This window comes from Mustela nigripes, chromosome 7 (genome assembly GCF_022355385.1).
Source record: "Mustela nigripes isolate SB6536 chromosome 7, MUSNIG.SB6536, whole genome shotgun sequence".
NCBI classification, from domain to species: Eukaryota; Metazoa; Chordata; class Mammalia; order Carnivora; family Mustelidae; genus Mustela; species Mustela nigripes.
Genome location: NC_081563.1, coordinates 88,641,419 through 88,661,743, shown reverse-complemented (window position 1 = coordinate 88,661,743; position 20,325 = coordinate 88,641,419). Strand labels below are relative to the sequence as shown.

Sequence of the window (20,325 nt, the reverse complement as noted above, 5' to 3'; positions counted from 1 at the left end):
TAATGGAAATAGAGAATCAGGTCAGTTATATTCTCCTTAACTTTTTTTTTTTTTTAAAGATTTTATTTATTTATTTGACAGAGAGAGAGCACAAGTAGACAGAGAGACAGGCAGAGAGAGAGAGAGAGGAAAGCAGGCTCTCCACTCAGCAGAGAGCCTGATGCAGAACTCGATCCCAGGACCCTGAGATCATGACCTGAGCCGAAGGCAGAGGCTTAACCCACTGAGCCACCCAGGCGCCCCTCTCCTTAACTCTTAATTGACAAACTGAGCTCTAGAAAGCACTCCCCAAAGCAGTGACACAGTCTTTGCAGAAGCAACCTTCCCAGTAGACTGTCTGTAATAATTCCAAGCTTATAACTTTGCAGGAGGTCAACAATCTTACATGAGTTGGTCTAAACACTACTCTGCACTACTTTTTTTAGTTGTTTGCTAAAACCCATTTAATAACATGAATTAGACATTTTAGAGTTAGTGGCATATATATGTATATATAAATACATGTATATTTGCTAGTTACACAGCATTCTTATTTCTTATTTATTCATTCAGTCCCCTCAAGACAGTATTAAGGAACCCAGTCAGCCTACGTCAAACTGCTGACTGTTAAACCTAACAGAAATGTTTATCTTTATCAACAGTCTGTAATTCAGTTTTTACTGCTCCTTCAACTGACCCCTCATCTGTGGGAAGTTTAGAGCATACAACTTTTCTATTATAAATCCTCACAGCAAAAACTCTAAACCTCCCTTTTGGACTACGTAATGAAAATATACTATTATCAAGAACTTACTGAGCACAAAGACAATACTACTATTACTTTAAAGGTAGCATTTTCTTTCACTTCTGCATTTCATCTTATATATTCCTGCCTGCTGGAATATGCCCCCCCACCCCAATCACCCTGGAATGCCCCTCCTTAAAGTTGAGAAAATAAAACCATCAATGGGCAATGAACTCAAAGCCCAAGAAGCCTAGATCTGGAAAACAGGAGCGCTTCTTCCAGAAGAGGAGACACTTACAATTTCGCATAAAAGTCACAAAACTCCTTGTAGACCTTTACGTCACTGTGCCTGCGCTGCAGTTTGGACACAGCCCTCTCGTCTTCATTGCCATTAGCCTGGTGGACACTGTTAAGGGCTGCCTGAGGGATTTCTTCATTTTCTGGGATAATATGGGGGCGCGCTCTACCCGGGAATGCCATCCGCGGGTGCTTGATAGCTCTGAGCCCAGGGCAGAGAGTAGCAGGACAGGGGACGGAGAAACAATATCCAGGCCTCCCCCGCTTCCCTGCCAGGGTCACTCCCACTATTCCCACACACGTCAGCCCTGCGTTTGCCAGAGTGGCTCCTGGCCCTTCATGTTAAGAGCTCTAGCAGCAAAGCAGTCACGTCGTGTGCCAGTCCTGATTTATGGAGGCATTTCTGGGAGCTCTAGAAAACACTCCCCAAAGCAGTGACACAGTCTTTGCAGAAGCAACCTTCTCAGTTGACTGTCTGTAAACATTGCCACAGGAATAGGGGTCTGCTTGGCAGAGTCCAAGAGAAACAAACATCCACATGCCCTGGGGAATCTGTCACCAAGCGTCATCCACAAGAGCCCTGTGCTTCTTGTAAAGCACCCCCAGATATTCTTTTTCTAACAAGCTCCCTGCTGAGGCCAATGGAGCCGGCACACTCTGGGGGATATCCTAATGCCCAGGGCATGCTTGCCAGCTATGCCCATAGCTGCCTTCCCCCAAGGGTCTGGGAGTCCCTGAGATCTGGAGCTACTTTTGACTTTTATTGATCCTAGCAGCTGGCACATAGCAAGAGTTGGATGATGTGTTCAACGATGGATACAAGAGGAAATAGGAAAGAGTTGGAGTCTAGTTATAAACCCCTAGCTAATGGTGGTCTTTATTATGGCTAAGGATGCCACTGGCATTCCTGCTGTGGTCAGTCCACACTGTTGTCATCTTGTAGCAGTGCCACAGATGAAGACGGTAATGATGATGAAGGCCACAGGCAATACAGGGGCTGAGAATCTTTCTCCAAAAACAAGTCAGAGGGATATAAGGTGTAGCACAGGGAACACAGGCAATGGTATTATAATAGCATGGTATGGTGACAGATGGTAGCCATGTTTGTAGTGAGCATATAGCATAGATCATAGAGTTGTCAAATCACTACGTTGTGTACCTGAAACTAATGTAACAGTGTCAACTACACTTTAATCAAACACACACACATACACACACGAAACAAACCCGAAACACTTAAAAAGCAAACACTGTAGAACTTTGTGGATAAAATATAAGAGAGTAGTTTGAAGATTTATTCATTTTAAAGAGAGCGAGCGAGAGATTGGGCATGGATGTGCACATGGGGGTAGGGGCTGACGGGCAACCCACAGATTGCAACCTGTAATCATTTTTGATCTATGGAATTGTAATTTAGAGAATGTTACTGCTATGGACCGAATGTCTATGTCCCTCCAAAATTCCCATGTCTGAAAGCCTAATCCCAAAAGTGATGGTATTAGGACGTGGGACTTTGGGGAAGTAATTAAGGTTGGATTAGATCATGAGAGTGGGATTATAATCCCCTCACTATGGGATTAACATCCTTATATGAAGAGGAAGACACACAGATCATTCTGTCAGTCAGTCATGTGAGGATATAGCCAAAGGGAGCTGTCTGCAAGTCAAAATGTGGATCCTTACCAGACACTGGATCTGCTGTACCTTGATCCTGAACTGCCTAGCCTCCAGAGCCTTTAGAAATAACTATTTGTTGGGGTGCCTGGGTGGCTCAGTGGGTTAAGCTGCTGCCTTTGGCTTGGGTCATGATCTCAGGGTCCTGAGATCAAGTCCCGCATCTGGCTCTCTGCTCAGCAGGGAGCCTGCTTCCTCCTCTCTCTCTCTCTCTGCCTGCCTCTCTGCCTACTTGTGATCTCTCTCTGTCAAATAAATAAATAAAATCTTTAAAAAAAAAAAAAAAAGAAATAACTATTTGTTTAAGCCATAGAGTCTATGGTATTTTTGTCACAGCAGTCCAAACTGACTAAGCCAGCTACATGGAATCTTATAGCATGTGATCTTTTTTAATTTATTTTTTATTACTTGGACAGAGAGCGAGTGAGGCAGAGAGCACAAGCGGAGGGAAAGGGACAAGCTTGCTCTGCACTGAGCAGGGCCCTGGGATCATGACCTGAGCTGAAGGCAGACGCTTATCCATCTGAGCCACCCAGGCACCCCATATGTGATCTTCTAAAGACTGGCTTTTGGTATGCAGCATAATGCCCTCAAAATCCATCCAAATTGTTAATATATATCAACAGTGTATTCCTTTTTTATTGCTGAATAATATTCCATGGTACGGACATACCATGGTTTGTTTGACCATTTACCCACTGAAAGTCATTTAAGTAGTTTCTAGTTTGGGGCCCTTGTGAATAAAGCTGTGTATCAGTTCCTATGTAAATGTAAGTTTTCTTATCTCTGAGATAAATGTCCAAGAGTGAAATATCTGAGTTATATGATAAATACACGTGTAGTTTATTTAAGAAACTGCCAAACGATATTCTTAGAGTGGTTATAGCATTTTACATTGCCACCAGCAATGTATGAGAGATAGTTTCTTCACATCTTCACCAGCATTTGGTGCTACCATTATCTTTAATTTTAGCTGTTCCAATAGGTGTGTAGTCACATCTTTTGTATATGTATATACATATTGTATGTATATGTATTAAGTTTATGTTTATGTATATGTATTAAGCTTATGTATATGCAGATAAATACAAAAAATAAGTCAGAAACTTCAGTCTACCAGATAACTGTATTGACTAGAAGAGAAAAGGTAAAACATGTATTTGGGAAAGAATTCAAACACTACAGAAAGATATATAAAATGAAAAATAAAGTCTCTTAATAATTTATCTGCACCTTCAACTAAGTCATTTCCATGGTATTCTTCTGCTGGATCAGATTAGTGCTGGAAATTTAGTAAAAATTCCCTTATCTCTTCAAATACGCTATTAAAAAAAATGCTGTGTTAAGGTGAAGCAGGGAGGAGACCTTCCATTTTTTCTGGTTTCCTCTACTTCCAGTTGGGACTATTTTAATGTGTGCTTGGCACACAGTAAGGCCAAATAGAATTCTTCAGTAGAAATCACATCAGTAGGAGTTAGTTTTATGATCACAGTTACCATATATGATGCTAATATATATATATTTTTTTTTATTAAAAGATTTTATTTATTTATTTGACAGAGAGAAATTACAAGTAGATGGAGAGGCAGGCAGAGAGAGAGAGAGGGAAGCAGGCTCCCTGCTGAGCAGAGAGCCCGATGCGGGACTCGATCCCAGGACCCTGAGATCACGACCTGAGCCGAAGGCAGAGGCTTAACCCACTGGGCCACCCAGGCGCCCCATGATGCTAATATTTTTAAACTATTTAATCAATCAGCATGACTATACGGATGTTGAGACAGATTCATGGCTCTCTTTGCTTAGAGTTTTGCCAGATCTCATTCTTTTTTTCTTTCTCTTTTATAACCAAGGAACGCCCTAATTGGCAGCTGAGGAGGAGAAGGGAGGCTAAGGTTCTAAAGAAAGAAAAGATGGGTGGGATAGAGCCCAAACTTCTATCCCACATCTCCTTCCTATGAGGTCCCCCCTTCATCCCAGGAGCAATAGACCCTGGCCAGTTGACTCTTGCAGAGAAATTTCCTGAACCTTACATGCTCTGAACCCTATGCTGAATCAACAAAGGAACTCACACAGTGAGAGTTAGGGCCAACTAGGAAGGCTTAGCCCTTGCAATTGTGAATGAACACTGGTACTTAGGAGCTAGTAGCAATGGACTGCCTTTCCTTGAACAGCTTTTCCACTAAGGTCTGTAGCTTCTTCTTCTTCTTCTTCTTCTTCTTTTTTTTTTTTTTTTAAGATTTTATTTATTTGACACAGAGTGATTACAAGTAGAGAGAGAGAGAGAGAGGAAGGAGCAGGCTCCCTGCCTAGCAAAGAGCCCGATGCGGGACTCAATCTCAGGACCCCGAGGCCCTTCTTTTCACTACATCTGTATCTTCGGGGTAAATACCCAGTAGTGCAATTGCAATTCTTTTTTTTTTTTTTTTTAAAGATTTTATTTATTTATTTGACAGATCGCAAGTAGGCAGAGAGGCAGGCAGAGAGAGAGAGAAGCAGACCCCCTGCCAAGCAGAGAGCCTGATGCGGAACTCGATCCCAGGACCCTGGGATCATGACCTGAGCCAAAGGCAGAGGCTTAACTCACTGAGCCACCCAGGCACCCCATATTTTTACATTCTTAAGGAATCTCCACACTGTTTTCCAAAGTGGCTGCACCAACTTGCACTTCCATCAACAGTGTAAGAGGGTTCCCCTTTCTCCATATCCCCTCCAACACATGTTGTTTACTGTCTTGTTAATTTTGGCCATTCTAACAGGTGTAAGGTGCTATCTCAATGTGGCTTTGATTTGAATCTCCCTGATGGGAGCCTACTTTTAAAAAAAGGAAAAAAGTTAACTACTCACATTATTCCTCTGTTTGCTTATTTGCATTATTTTACATCACTTCTGAACATATGGAACTTTTATTATGAGCTCACAATGCAACAGGCCTAAGGGGTACCTGAGAAGTGCTTGCGGAATGACTAAACAATACAAGTCACAGCCTGTTCTATGAGTATACTAGGGTCTTAGGGAAATAATATATGGATATATATGTTTTCTTCCATCATTCAAGCAAATAAGAATGAAGATTTCTACTTCAGTGCCAGGTACTGAGTGAAAAGGGCTGTCTGTGTGTGTCCTAGTACCTGAGTAAGAGCAGTAACCATGTGGCCATTGCAAGGTTAGGTGGCACTATTTACCCAAAAGGACTGCGTAAGGGAATCACTTCTTACCCAGGTTACCAAGAAGAGAGCTAAAATAAATGTGTGGTTATTTTTCCAAGAGACCATGGGGGGGGGGGTCATTTCAGTCCAAATCAACACCACTGCTTAAGTTTAATATCCAAGCATTTTGCTACTTTCAAACCATTTTTGACACTTAATAATGTTGCTCTAAGAAATATAAACAATCCTTTTAGACTGTGACTGCAGCCATGAGAAAAATATTTATCTGAGCACCTCTGATGGAAATTACTACCACCACTATAGTGGCATCAAAATAGTCCTCGAAGTAGGGTAGGAAGCTGTTTTTAAAAAATATTCCAAAAGCCAGTTTTGTCTGAATAGTGAGCCTGTTAGGTGGCTTTTGCTGAAGAACTAGGGTTTCCCAAGGCCCATGCATGGTTCCTTAAGGATTCTTCCCAAGAGGTTTTATAATCTAATCAGCCCTACTTATCATGGTTGATTAAAGTCTTTGAGAGGCTCCATAGGACAGGTCTGAATCCCAATCCACAGAAGACAGACTTATATTTCATAAACTCAACATTTTTTGAGTTTCAACATTTATATTTCATCTACTGTGGGCCAAACTCTACCACTCATTGAGTGACCTGCTGTGCTGTGTCTTTGTCCATTTGGGCTGCTACAACACAATACCACAGACCATATGGCTTACAAACAGCAGAAATTTATTTCTTACAGTTACAGAGGCTCAAAGTCCAAGATTGAGGTGCCAACATGCTTGGGTTCTGGTAAGTGCCCCTCTCCCCTCTTCCTGGCTCATTCCCTCTCATTGTGTCCTCATGTGGTAGCCAGTGCTAGGAAGCTCTGAGTGACCTCTTTTCCAAGGGCACTAATCTCCTTCATGAAAGCTCCACCCTCATGACCAAAGAACCTCCCAAAGGCCCCACCTCCCAATACCATCACGTTTGGGGGCTAAGATTTTGGTATATGAATTCTGGGAGGACACAAACATTCAGACAACAGCAGGCAGGACCTGGGATACTGGTGGACTGCATCTAATAGTCTGTTAGATCTAAACCATACACAGCAGATCTGATGTTAAGATGACCATTCCAGTTTCCTGTAAAGAATGCTGAAGACCTTTAGATTCCACCCATCCAGCTAACTCCATTTCAGGCAAAAGAAATCCCACCCAACATACTACCTAGCCAAAGATAAATAACTTACTTAGAGATATCACACAAAAATATTGTAGCTATTTCCAGGAGCTCAAATACTTAAAAAGCCCAGATATAATCATATGCATGGTTACCAAAATTAATACTCAACTTTTTAATTACTGGTATTTTAAATTCTCTCAAATAACAACTTAACTAGTGGTTTTTAAAATCCAAGCTGAACATACTGACCAACTGCTTCTAAAACACAGGACTCTAATACAGAAAAAAAGATAGTACTATTACATATTTTATACCATTCCACAGACAGCTGTGCTTATGTGGATGGCTAGGCCAAGCACTTGTCAATAACAACTACTAGAATGTAGTTTCTCCAACTTCAATCAAAGGCTTCCATGAACACTGGGATATTCAAACTGTTGAGACAGCCTGGGTAAATTAACATATGGAAAAATGAATTATTTTCACTACGAGTCCCTATTCTACTCAAATGGAAAATTTAATCTGATTTTCCCCCTACTATACCAAAAACACAAGAATCATGACATGCAAGTAAAGATAATGGAGCTGGAAAGTTCTTTCTCATTTCCCAGTGACCAGGACAAATGCACTGTTTTCTTTCAACAGACAGTGAGGAAAGAGCCAAATGGCAGCTGGTCAGAGAGGATAGAGTTGCAATTAACATGCCATTTTGCCTTGTCTGTTAAAACTGTTTCCTAATTCTGGATTGCACAAGCAAAAAAAAAAAAAAAAAAAAAGTATTTATTACAACAGAGGCAAGAGAGTGAGAAAGAAATAAGATGCACATCTTAAACCAACTTCAAAGAAAGACACATTTGTTACCTGCCTGCATGGGTGCTGCTTATGGATCATGATCAAAGCAGGGAAGAACCACTTTATCTAACTTTGTTACTGTACCTTGGAAATAACTGAGGAGAATAAGTAGAAAACATTATTGCCTAATAAGGAGGAAAGAACAGACTTAAAGGACCTCCCTATATACTAATTACTGCCTTCCCAGGGCCTCCCACTCATCCCAAACACTCAGATCAGCACAGCAGTGACCCAGAGGCTGGGACTCCAGAAGGTTATTTTTATCTGATTCTAGCACCTTCTTAAATGAAACTCACCTAAAAGTTAGAGAATCTTTGGTGTTGAAGATTTAAAGCATCCCAAATTTTGTGCTGTTTTAGAAAGTATGTTCATATCTTTCAAAAGGAAAATGAGTGAAACACAACTCAATCTCAAGTTGATAATTTTCAAGAAGTAAACTTCAGGCATGTTTTCCATACTAAAATCAACAATAAAAATATAATGTTTCTAGTGAAAGCCGGTGACATAAAAATTCCTCATCTGGTGTCTGGAACTGTCCTGGTTTTATTCTTGATGCCCACAGTAAGAAAGTCCCTACTCAGGTGCCATTAGGTGAGAGCTGCCACATGCTCCCCTCAGTGCCCTGAGGGTTCTGTGACACAAGACAGGTCTTGAGGTAATCTGTAGCTCAGGAATACTCTGCCCACAACAGGCACAAATTATTGCAAATTTTAGTTCAGTTTTTCAATCTTAAAATTAACAAGCATTGACAATCTACTTAGCTGCCTACTTCTTGGGAAGTACCTCTTTCTGGACAATCTCTGGAAGTTTCCCAACATTGCCCAACCAACAAATGCCCATCCACTTTATCACATAGAAGATACAGAGCCTAGGGAAGACTGAAACAAGGAACAGGACTGAAATAAAGCTCCTTACAGCGCTTTCCCCCTCATCCGTGACACTCTGACACTGACAGGTCTACTTTATTAAGAGACATTCTGAGCCATGCGCAGAGAGAAACCAACAGAGTTCAATACTTGTGGTATCCTTCCCTGGCACAGCACAAGAGCACTGACTTGCTGCCTACAACTAGCCACCCTATCTCTGCAATAATGATGACTTTCTCATCCCACAAGGCAACCCATTACAGAAAGAAAGATATACAAAATCAAGATTGGGAAAGTAGCAGAATGTGTGGCAACAAGGCAAAAATCAGTAATAACAGAAAACTAATAATTGACATAACAATAGAGCAGCCTTAGTTTTTGGAAGCCCCACGTCTAGAGGAGCATGATTACTCTGGGACAGGATCACTGGGTTGCACTGTGTTGTTTGGCAAGTTGAATTTCTTCACCCCCATCAGCCCCAAAGCAACACAGCTTGTTAAGGAGCATTTATAAAAGGCAGAGAAGATTCACTCATATTCTTGTCATCTAGAGATAAGCACTTCAACATGTTGATCTCTGTTCCTTATAAAATACATAACACACACCTGACTGTAAATAAAGGCAAGACTGTTGCATGGTGATTGTTCATAATTATCTTTATTCCTAGTACTGATCATGAAAGGACATAAAGTTCTTTAGATGAATACCACTGACCCCTTTTTCCCTGAACTCTCTATCTGAAACTTGTCCCATCCTCAAATTTCTATTCAAGGTCTTTTCTAAAAAGCCGCCTATGAGCATTCTAGCCTGTACTAATCTGTTTAGCATCTACAGAGCTCACTGAGTATCCTGTTCAGTGAGTGGGTGAGATTTTAGTCGATTCCACATTGTGTTCTGCATTGCAGAGGTACTCCTCTCAAGAATACCATGAGCCCTTTGGTATGAAAACTTCTAGAGTCTTTACATCAAACACTCTTAGTAGGCAATTAATCATACTGGCCCTTTTGTGAAAAGGTGCTGCACAACAGAGCTGGGGAGGTGCTGGTAAGCTGCCACCGTACCCAGAAATTCAAGACAACTCAAAGTAACTTCAGTATGTACTTAAGCATGACATTCTCTTGTCAATAAAGATAACTCTCTTAACATCACAGCAGTCTGAAATCTATATGCTTTCTCACTAGATCCCCATGGTTGCTCAAATAAGTAGAGTGTTTGGTCAACTAAAAAAAATTCTTAGAATTCATAACCTGGGCATTTTTTCTCTGATTTTTCAAACATCCTCACTGGAAAATATCTCTGTAGCAGATATTCCATTATCCAAATCATTTCTTCCTTTTATTCATACTGTGACCCGCTAATATATATTCTCACCCCTAAACATCTTTTTAAAAAGATACCTTGTGTCCTAACCAAAACAGATGAATTTGAGAAAGCCCTGTATTTCAAATATAGAACAGTATTTTTAGCTAAGAATGTTGACTTACGAGAATGCCCGGCTTACCAGGGAAACCCTTCAGTGAATCCACAGGCTCCTTATACGGCAGGGGTAGCCATCAGCACCAAACTTTCTGGCTCTAAATGACATTCTTATTTTAGTTCTGACTCAGCCAAGGATATCTCCCTGACCACTGACCTTCAGCTAAGTTGGGAGAGGAAGTCAATGGGAGTTTTTATTTTGTGAATAAGCTTAACATGAGGTCTACTTTCCTCAATGGTAAGGTAAAACAAAACCGTAAGTTTCAGTACAGAGAGACAGAAAAAAACTTGTACTCAAGTCAAGTGAATACAACCCCTTCAAATTTCCATCTAAGTATCTTTCATCTTCAGTTGTTTTATTCTTAACATAGAACATATTTTTCATGTATTTTATTGCATTAAACATTTGAAAATATTGGATAGGATTAAGTAGAAGAACTGAAAAAAAATTTTTTGCAAACTTTATAAAGGCTTCTTCTCTTTCACTAACTTCAAATTTTGTGAAGTGCGTATAGAAAGACAAGAAACTGTTTTAACTACCATGAGTGAGAGTTACCATTAATGTGAACAAAAGATGTGGAAATTATTTAAGGTCATAGGAGGCCTGAGCACCTAGTGATGTCATTATAAGGCTATCTAGCACAAAGCTAGAGCTTCAGTTTCTCCCAGGTGTCTTTTGCATATTCCTCCCTTTCTTCTGGATCCTGTCTTCAGCTCTTTTCTCTCCCTATATAGCTCACTATTCTCTGTGACAGAATGAAGTCTGGGTTTTTGAAAGTAGTTTGTTTACAGGGTTAGGTATGAAGCTCTTTTTTCAGATCCTTTAGCTCTTTTCAAAGAGACATATTCTATGAATCCAGAAATAATATATAAGAGTATGATTATTATGACTACAAACAGACACTTCATTTCCTGATGGAAGATTACTGGCCTATCTTTGGTGTGCTGATGATGGAAGTGGTCTTTTTCCTCTACCAGCTGGCCCAGGGGCCTTTCAGCAGAGGGCGCTGGAGAGACCGACCAGAGGAAAGGGTTTTGCATGCTAGTCCTTGCAGGCTCTCCTGGCAAGCTCCTGTGGGCAGAGCTTTCTTTGGTTTAGCCTCCAGCAGCACACACAGCTTCTTCAGCGTCCAGCTCGGGTGGGCATGGCAGCCAAAAGCAGCCAGTTGGCAAGCAGCTTGCCTGGTGGTTCTGCAGCAGGAGGCCTCTGGCTCCTGCAGTGAGTGGCAGCCCACAGCACACTGACCAGGCTGCCTGCCTCTCCAACCACCACACTGCCCACCTTCCCCACTCCCAGCAGTTCTGAAATGAAGCCCCTTGTTGCCACCTGTAGGGAGGTTTTCCTACAAGTTCAGACTTCTAGCATGTTTCACTGGTGCAGGACCATAGCAACTTCTCTGCTATCCCCAAGAGCAGTAAGTCCTGGCTGGGGAGGAGGGCTCCCCCTTGCTAGAATTTTTCAGCCCTGGAGTGGTAGCTACTGAATATAGCAGCTGTTCAATACTCTTTGCATTCTCTCTACTTCTTACTAGCCAATCCCTTACTACTGCAAACCCCTGCTGGAGTTAATAACTTAAAAAAAAAAAAATCTTTTATTAAACATTCCTCCTTCAAATTACTGTGTGGTTTTTCTCTCCTGAGCGGATCGCAACTGAACCTCTGTCAATATGAGAGGCCAAAATTAGGACTCTTAATTGACAGTTCTTAGACCTCATTGGGTCCTTTATCCAGTATGAGGCATCTGTCTCACTTAAAACAACCAAATGTGCATTTGAAACTAGAAAGGGGGGCGCTTGGGTAGCTCAGTGGGTTAAAGCCTCTGTCTTCAGCTCAGGTCATGGTCTCAAGGTCCTGGGATTGGGCCCCATATTGGGCTCTCTGTTCAGCGGGGAGCCTGCTTCCCTTCCCCTTCTCTCTCTGCCTACTTGTGATCTCTCTCTGTCAAAATAAATTAAAAAAAAAAAAGAAACTAGAAAGGGATGGGAGGAGTAGATTATAACATTAAAAAGTCTAGCATAATAGAATGGCCAGTTAGAGGGGAGCTCAAGTCAGCTGACCTCACTCTTTCTCCAAGAACAAACTTAACGTTCAATTTGGGGCAAGAGGATAAGGCAGCGCCCACTCTTCCTCACCTCCCCAGTATAGGGCAGGCATCCCTTCCAATGAGCAATCTCTGCCTCAAGGGGCATGTTTGGGGACCAACCAGTCAATTTGAGTTCTGATAATATTTTCATACTAGGTATTGACCCAGGAAAGAGGCAAACAAGGGGACACACCTCCATTTCAGTGCTCAAGAAACAAAAGAAGAGAATAAAGGAACCTATGTTAATCTTCAGTAAGCTCTCTCTCATCTTCAAGGCTATAAGGAGGCTGGTGATAAGAACTGTAAGCTTCCTGATCATGTACTATGCACCCACTCACTTGGCTCTGGGGTATTCTGTGCTACTTAGTGTGAGTGCTGTATAGCTTTCCTTGGTCACAGCTATTCCTATTTCCCTCCCTGTCCTAAGAGTCTTGCTGTGGAATACCTAAGCAGAAGCCTGTTTCCTAAATGGTCCCTCAATTTCAGTATATTGTGGTGAAAAGGACCATATGCACTGCTTAGCACTGACTCACATGTCATCTCTGCAGGGGATGGTCACACAAAGAGCCCATCTGTGGCTACAGCCAGCACAATTTCAGGAGGGTCTGAAAGCCAGACCTGAGAGGGCTTCAAGGCCTGTCCCATGTTTCTGAGTTTCCACATTTTCTGAGGGGATCAGGCAAAATCTAAAATGTAATACAATAATATCTCAAACAATTTCTGTCATAAAATGTGCTTTTGAGATGTTACATTACCTTATTTTTATCATCTCTTCTGTCTCATCATCTACCTTGCTTTCACTCCCCATATACATGAAAGTTGAACCTAATGGTGGGCCCTAAGAAGGAATGGGAGTCACTGTACTGCAAGTGCTCTGTGAAACATGGCAGCAGCTGCAACAGAGAGCAGACCAGCCCTGAGGTCCTTCTTTCCCTTCCCTCTACAGACATCTCGGTAGCCCCTGTCTGTAATCCTAAACAGGCTAGTGTTGGACCAACTTCACAAGAGCTGTGTTCAGCCTGCTTTCTTCCTCACCATTCTTCCAGGACTTCTTTAGGACACTGCTCCCTCCTCCTCCTCTATCTGCCTGCCACAAAGAGGCTAGAGACATAATCCAGTTTCCACCCAACCACAAACCTTCCAGAAATACTATCTCTAAAGAACAATGTACAAGAGAAAAATTGAGAAAAAATTTTAGAGAGAGAAACAATACCATGGAGCTCACGAAGACTATTTCAGTTGTTTTCATAATTGGGGTTTACAAATGTGCACATGCACACACGTGTGTGTGTTGTCTTTTAATATTTAATTAGTTAAATCATATTAAATGAAACTTAAACCTTCTTGACCGAAGGGCATGAAGACTCCTGCTCTAATCGTTTTCCAAACAGAACTGATGCCAAGGGTTTCAGTTTAGGACAGCAAATGTGTATTTGGATGACTCTGTCTATCTGAGCATAACGACACAAAACAATCTCTTTTCAAGGCATGTAAGGAAGCAAAATGTCATCAAAACTAATTTGGCATCAGGTCAAATTCTAAGCTGGCAAAATAAGGCAAAATAATTGAGTTCTCAAACAGTCTGGAATCTAGGTAGAAAAGCAAATCAAAAGATGAAATGCTGAGAATGGTTTGCATAAACTATTAAAACCATATTGCCTGAGTGAAAGAGCTGTCTAGTCCTCAAATGACTGAATCTATAACAGTTGTATCAAAAGTCAATGATCTTTCTAATGTAAGAAATACAAAGCAAAAATAAACAAAAAAAAAGTCAATGATCTGCCTTTATTAAAAGTGGTAGTAGCTTCTATTCTTCCACAGATAGCAATATTCCAAACTAGTAGAGACAAATGGCCATTTGTCTATTTCAAGCAAGTTTTATTCTTTCAGATAAAACTGCTCTGAAATAAAGGAAATAGTTCTGTGTTAAAAGGATAAATGAAAAACAATCACCATATTAATTACTAAGAGTTAAGATGTTGGCAAAAGTGAAGGTACAGAACAATTAGCATTTTAAAAGGGCAAAACTCAAATTTTAACACAGCTGTCATGATAAACATTTAAGTCATAAGGGATGCATGAATGCTTTCAGGGACAGAGGGGGAAGGGATGAGGGGGAAATCTCATGGTACAGTTTATTACCCTAAGCACAAATGTAATCAGTGCTCAATATTATAATGGCTCATAAAGTAATGTCACTGTTTTCTCATCCATATATCTATCTGTATCCTTGCTACACATGTACAGATTGCCTCCATGCAAACTGCTTAAATACATATGAACAAGCCAGTTTACCTTCCCTTTTATTTAATGTTTCCATGTAAATATAGACAGTCTGAGTCATTACAGAGCCCAGAGGCCATAACCCCAGGGGTTCACTTTTAGCTGTGTAGAAGCCCGTTCAGACAGACCATGATTAACATTTTGGTTCTTTAGTAACATTTGCATTCCCTCTTACATTTTTCAAGACTGAAGAGGCAGAGAAAGAAGCTGGAGGCTTTCCTGCAGCTCATTTACCATTCATTCCACTATAAACATCAATTTCTGCCACAAGATCTGGTACTGGCTGGCAAGAAACAAATTGTCCCAAATTATGAGAATTATGAGTACATGCTTCCTTGGGTATTCTTTCTTGATTTCATCATACTTTCTGAGAATCTTGTACTTTTTTTTTTTTTTTAAAGATTTATTTATTTATTTGAGAGAGAGAAAGGAAGGACAGAGGGAGAGGGAGAATCTAAAGGAGACTCCACTCTGAGCACAGGATCCCAGGACCCTGAGATCGCGACTTGAGGTGAAATCAAGAGTCAGATGCCCAAGTGACTAAGCCACCCAGGCACCCTGAGAATCTTGGACATGTTGAGTGGCTCCAGCACTTAACTTTTAACAAGGTGTCTTTCAAGAGAGAAAAGGTAGCTGAATTCCAACAGATTACTAACAGGTACTCAAGAAGCAAAGCATAACATAAAGAGAAACTAACATTCTGCTTTGCAAATAAATGTGTCTTTCCAAGTATTAAAATGGATTTGATAGCCAAAATGAAATACAATAAATCCTCCTTGAATAACTCTAAATCTGTTAATATTATTCAGCTGGTAAATGGAGAAATTCAAGCTCCTAAAAATAAGTGACTTGTAATAGTCAATTACTAAGTGGTGATACCAAATATTGGACCTAGTCTCTGCTAACCTAGACTCGAAAAGCTACCTTAATGGCCCACATTCCACTGGCCAAGCTCTTATTCTCAAAATAAACATAAACTGTCCTACAAAATGAATGTCTTACAAATGGAACAAATCTATCTCTGCCAGGGAGATAAGAGCAGTAAATGAGATGTTCAGTCCAATCTCTTTTGATACAAATTGTAAAAGGCTTAATAATTACCATAAGGGGTGTCTGGGTGGCTCAGTTGGTTATGCAACTGCCTTTGGCTCATATCACGACCCTGGAGTCTCCAGATCAAGTCCCACAGTGGTCTCCCTGCTCAACGGAGAGTCTGCTTCTCCCCCTGACCAATCCCGTCATGCTCCCTCTCTCTCAAATAAATAAATAAATAAATATCTTAAAATAATAATAATAATAATTACCATAAGTAGACATCCTAGTTAAGGTAAGGAGCTTCTATCTCTTTCCATCCACCTCCTCCCACCAACCTCCAAATTACACATGCCAGAGCCACAGATGCTGAAATCTTGGTTGGGTTTATAGATTACTGACAGGCAAGTAGCTGACAGACTACTGTTATGAATGTTGATTAGGCACAACCACTGATAAGCCAAGTGATAAATTCTCATGTGATAGTTACATATGAGGAGGTTAAAGTTAAAATTGTGTCATTTGGGGTGTCTGGGTGGCTCAGTCAACTAATCTTCTGCCTTTAGCTCAGGTCATGATGCCAGGGTTCTGGGACGGAGCCCCACATGGGCTCCCTGCTTGGCAAGGGAATCAGCTTTTTCCTCTCTCTCTACCCCACCCCTATGCCTGCTTGTTCTCTCTTCCTCAAATAAATAGATAAAATCTTTTAAAATATGCTTAAAAAATAAAACTGTGCCACTACTCATGATACATATCAAACAATTATATACTCTAATTACTGAAGCCTTGAAGCACATATTGAACTAGTACGAACAGTAAAATGAATCCCATCAAACCCAACTCAATGAAAAAAGTTATCAAACCATGACCAATTTATCTATTTTTCAACCATAAAATATTCTCAAATAATTCCATACATCACTTGATCCATAAATTCTATAGCATGTAACCATAATATATATTTAAGCTCTTAATTTCTTCCTACAGGAATGTAATATAGCACAGTAAATTTTAAAGAAGGCTCAGTACAGAGATGCTTGACTTCTACTATTTCAAAATTACAGACTCTTAAGTGTGAGCAGGCTGTCCTCCGCTAGTTTTCACTGAGATGCCTCAGCAGCTGCCACAGCACTGGGGGAAGGTTCAGGAAAAGAATCCGGTCCAGTCATCCCACCCCTTTCCTTCTCATCACTTCCACAGAGCATCACTGCTTTTGTTCTGTACACCACAGTGCCCAGGGAAATCCTGTCTGGAAAAGATGATTCTTTTGAAAGCTTCTGGCTGGACCTTCCATTCTTTTTCTGAGATTTTTCAGATTCCTATTTATTCTTTTGTTTCTTTTGTTGTTGTTGTTTGGTCTGTTCCTGTAAAAACCAGAAGCTCTAAAAACGTGGACTGGTTTTCTGAGATGGTCTGATACTTTTCCACTTCTATTATGAGTGACAGTTAACTCACTGGCATACACCAGTTTTAACTGGTAATTGAGTTGATCAATCTCAGTTGCTCTTTCTCTCTATATATAGCTCAGAAGATCACCCTACACTCATTCACAGAGAAGCATCTTGCCAGGAAACAATCCTGTAAGTTCTTCTTTTCCCCCTCAAACATGGCTGAAACATTAAAAATGAGTAGCCCACACGTAAGCTGCAGCCCATTTCTAGTTCCATGCATATTCATGCTCCTTCCCCAAATATTATCATTTTTTCATTCCCATTACACCTCTAAGCAATCAGGATTTTGACAATGAAACATACTATTTCATCATAGTACTGTTTAACAATACCTTCTCTTTAAGTCGTTGTAATAGCAGATGGAAATATAAAAATGTACAAAGGTGAAAAACATCAGGGAAATCAAAATCACAATGTGGTATCACTTTATACCAATCTGAATGGCTGTTATCAAAAAGACAAGAAATAACAATTGTTGGTAAGGATGTGGAGAAAAGAGAACCCTCTGCAGTGTTAGTGGGAGTGTAAACTGGTGCAGTCATTTTTGGCAACAGTATGGAGGTTCCTCAAAAAACAACAACAACAACAACAAAAAACCCCTACAAATAGAAATACTATATGACCAGTAATTCCACTTCTGGGTATCTACCCAAAGAAAACAAAAACACTAGCTTAAAACACATATGAGGGGTGCCTGGGTGGCTCCTCATTAAGTGTCTGCCTTCGATCAGGTCATGATCCCAGGGTTCTGGGATTGAGCTCCATGTCAGAGACCCTGCTCAGCAGGGAGCCTGCTTCCCCCTCTCCCACTCCTCACCCCCATCAAATAAATAAATAAAAATCTTTAAAAAAAAATAAATGGATAAAGAAGATGTGTTATGTATATTTTATAATGGAATATTACTCAGCCATAAAAAGAATGAAATTTTGCTATTTGTGACAACACAGACAAACCTACAAGGTATTATGCCAAGTGAAGTTAAGCCAGACAGAAACCGACACACCATATAATTTCACTTATATGTGGAATCTAAAAAAAAAAAATGAACAAATAAAAAACAAAGACAGGGGGCGCCTGGGTGGCTTAGTGGGTTAGGCCGCTGCCTTCGGCTCAGGTCATGATCTCAGGGTCCTGGGATCGAGTCCGGCATCGGGTTCTCTGCTCAGCGGGGAGCCTGCTTCCCTCTCTCTGCCTGCCTCTCTGCCTACTTGTGATTTCTCTCTGTCAAATAAATAAATAAAATCTTAAAAACAAAAAAACAAAAAAAAACAAAGACAGACTACATAAATACAGAGAACAAAATAATGACTCCTGGGGGGTATGGGGATGGGCAAAAAAGACTGAAAGGGATTAAGACGTACAAATTTAACAGAGGTAAAAGAAATCATAGGGATAAAAAGTATAGCCTGGGGGATATAATCGGTAATACTGTAATAATATCCCCTATAACCTGTGATGTTTCTTCTCAGTAATTCTCTTTCTACTAACCCTACTCAGTTCTCTACAAATCCCACCTTCCTTCGCTGTATTTGTAATTGAGCCCCATCTCTCGCCCCCAGTGGTCCCTATACTTAATTTTGATCCTGAACAGTCTGCCTTACTGCTGAATTCTGATTTTCTTTAGCAGTGTTAACACCTTTGTGGAATCTCCTCATCTGCAGCGTATTACGCTGGACTTACTGATTTGCTTCCAGCAAAGACTAATTATTGCAAAAGTGGTTAAGTTATTTCTGAGATTTGGATATAAAAAGACTATGGCTGCCATCTTAAACTCTCTCCCTCTCCTGGATTGCCCCCTCCCTTTGAGCCTTCTCCCTTTGAGAAGACAATAGTCCTTACTGAAAGCTCAAAAGGAGGATCACAAAAGACCCTAAGCCAAAGTCCCTGAATTAGATGTACCTCGATTCCTCACTCACAGAAACTGTGAGATAACAAACGCTCATTGTTTTAAGCCTGCAATCAGTAAATCAGTACCCATAGACCAAATGTGGCTCACTGTCTGCTTCTGTAAATAGTTTTATTGGAACACACACAGCTATGTTCATTCACTTAATGCATTTTCTATGGCTGTGTTCATACTACAACAGCAGAGTTAAGTAGTTGTTACTCAGAATATGTGGTGTGCAAAACCTAAAATATTTATTATCTGGCCCTTTACAAAAAAGTGTGCTACCTCCAGTTGCCCCTAAGTTTGAAGGTAATCTGTTATTCATTAATAGGTAACTAATGCACTCTGATCTGTGATCAGCATCACAGCTATTCCTCTAGATACACAGTATCTTTTAATTACCTCCCTATGTCTATTTTTTCATCATACAAAAGGTTCCATATTAGTAGATAAAGAATATTTTAATTAAGTTCATAACCCCATTTCCCCAGCACACAGTAGTACCTTAATAAATGTACATATAGAACCAAGAATGCTTAGACAAATATATTTTACATATTAAGGTGCGAAACTCACAATTTAGCAATACATCCTTTAAATAAAGTACATCATATTGAGAAAAGCCAAAATTACAAATGATGCTGAATAGCTACTATTTCCAGTTGAATCCATTTTAAAGGTATTTGTTGACTGCCACAGAAACAATACTTCTAGATCCAGTAAAACTGTTATCTTTTAAACTGGCTATAATTTTACTTTTTATTTATTTAAAGATTTTATTTGAGAGAGTGAGAGAGAGAGAGAGAGAACATGAGTTGGGGGGAAAGGCAGAGAAGAAGCAGACTCCCCGGAATAATGTGAGCCAGACACTTAACTGACTGAGCCACCCAGGCAATCCTAAACTGGCTATACTTTGATAAAACCTCATTGTTTAAAATACCTATGCATCAGTTTATATCAGATACTTCCAAGATTATTACCATTAGTTTTAACCATGAAACAAAGAATATATTTTCCAGCACCTGGAAAATGTTACTGAAATTTTCCAAAACACTGCAGAATTTCAGTTTTGTTCCAACAAATTCTGCATGCCAGAATTAAAAACTAAAGTTGGCAGCAGCAACTGTCAAACATAAGTCAACATCCTACATGCAATGATTCATTTGCGGCTTTTCTATCTCAGTCTGGTTCCCTTCACATTCTCTTTGCTAGGGGCAGGAGGACAATACTGTTGGGAAAGATACAAACTTGGATATTCTTGTAATGTTCAATTTTAAGGAATATATGCATTATGACATATAAATATAATATTCTTAGTTTTTTTTTTTTTTAATTTTATTTATTTATTTGTCATAGAGAGAGAAGCGAGAGCAA

The 20,325-nt window shown here is 40.2% G+C and overlaps 1 protein-coding gene across 4 annotated transcripts in view; it reads right to left on the bottom strand.

Annotated features, from left to right (window-relative positions):
- Nucleotides 1-20,325, bottom strand: part of LIMS1 (LIM zinc finger domain containing 1) — a 141,082-nt gene that overhangs the window by 27,148 nt on the left and 93,609 nt on the right. Inside the window, exon 1 of one of the 4 annotated variants that reach the window (XM_059406383.1) lies at nt 1,023-1,259. The exons of 2 other annotated variants lie outside the window; for them this stretch is intronic. In XM_059406383.1, coding sequence (XP_059262366.1) covers nt 1,023-1,204 — 182 coding nt within the window. In that variant the 5' untranslated portion in view covers nt 1,205-1,259. Of the gene's footprint in view, nt 1-1,022; nt 1,260-20,325 lie in introns of those variants that run through there. One more of the 4 variants, XM_059406384.1, reaches the window with a different exon arrangement.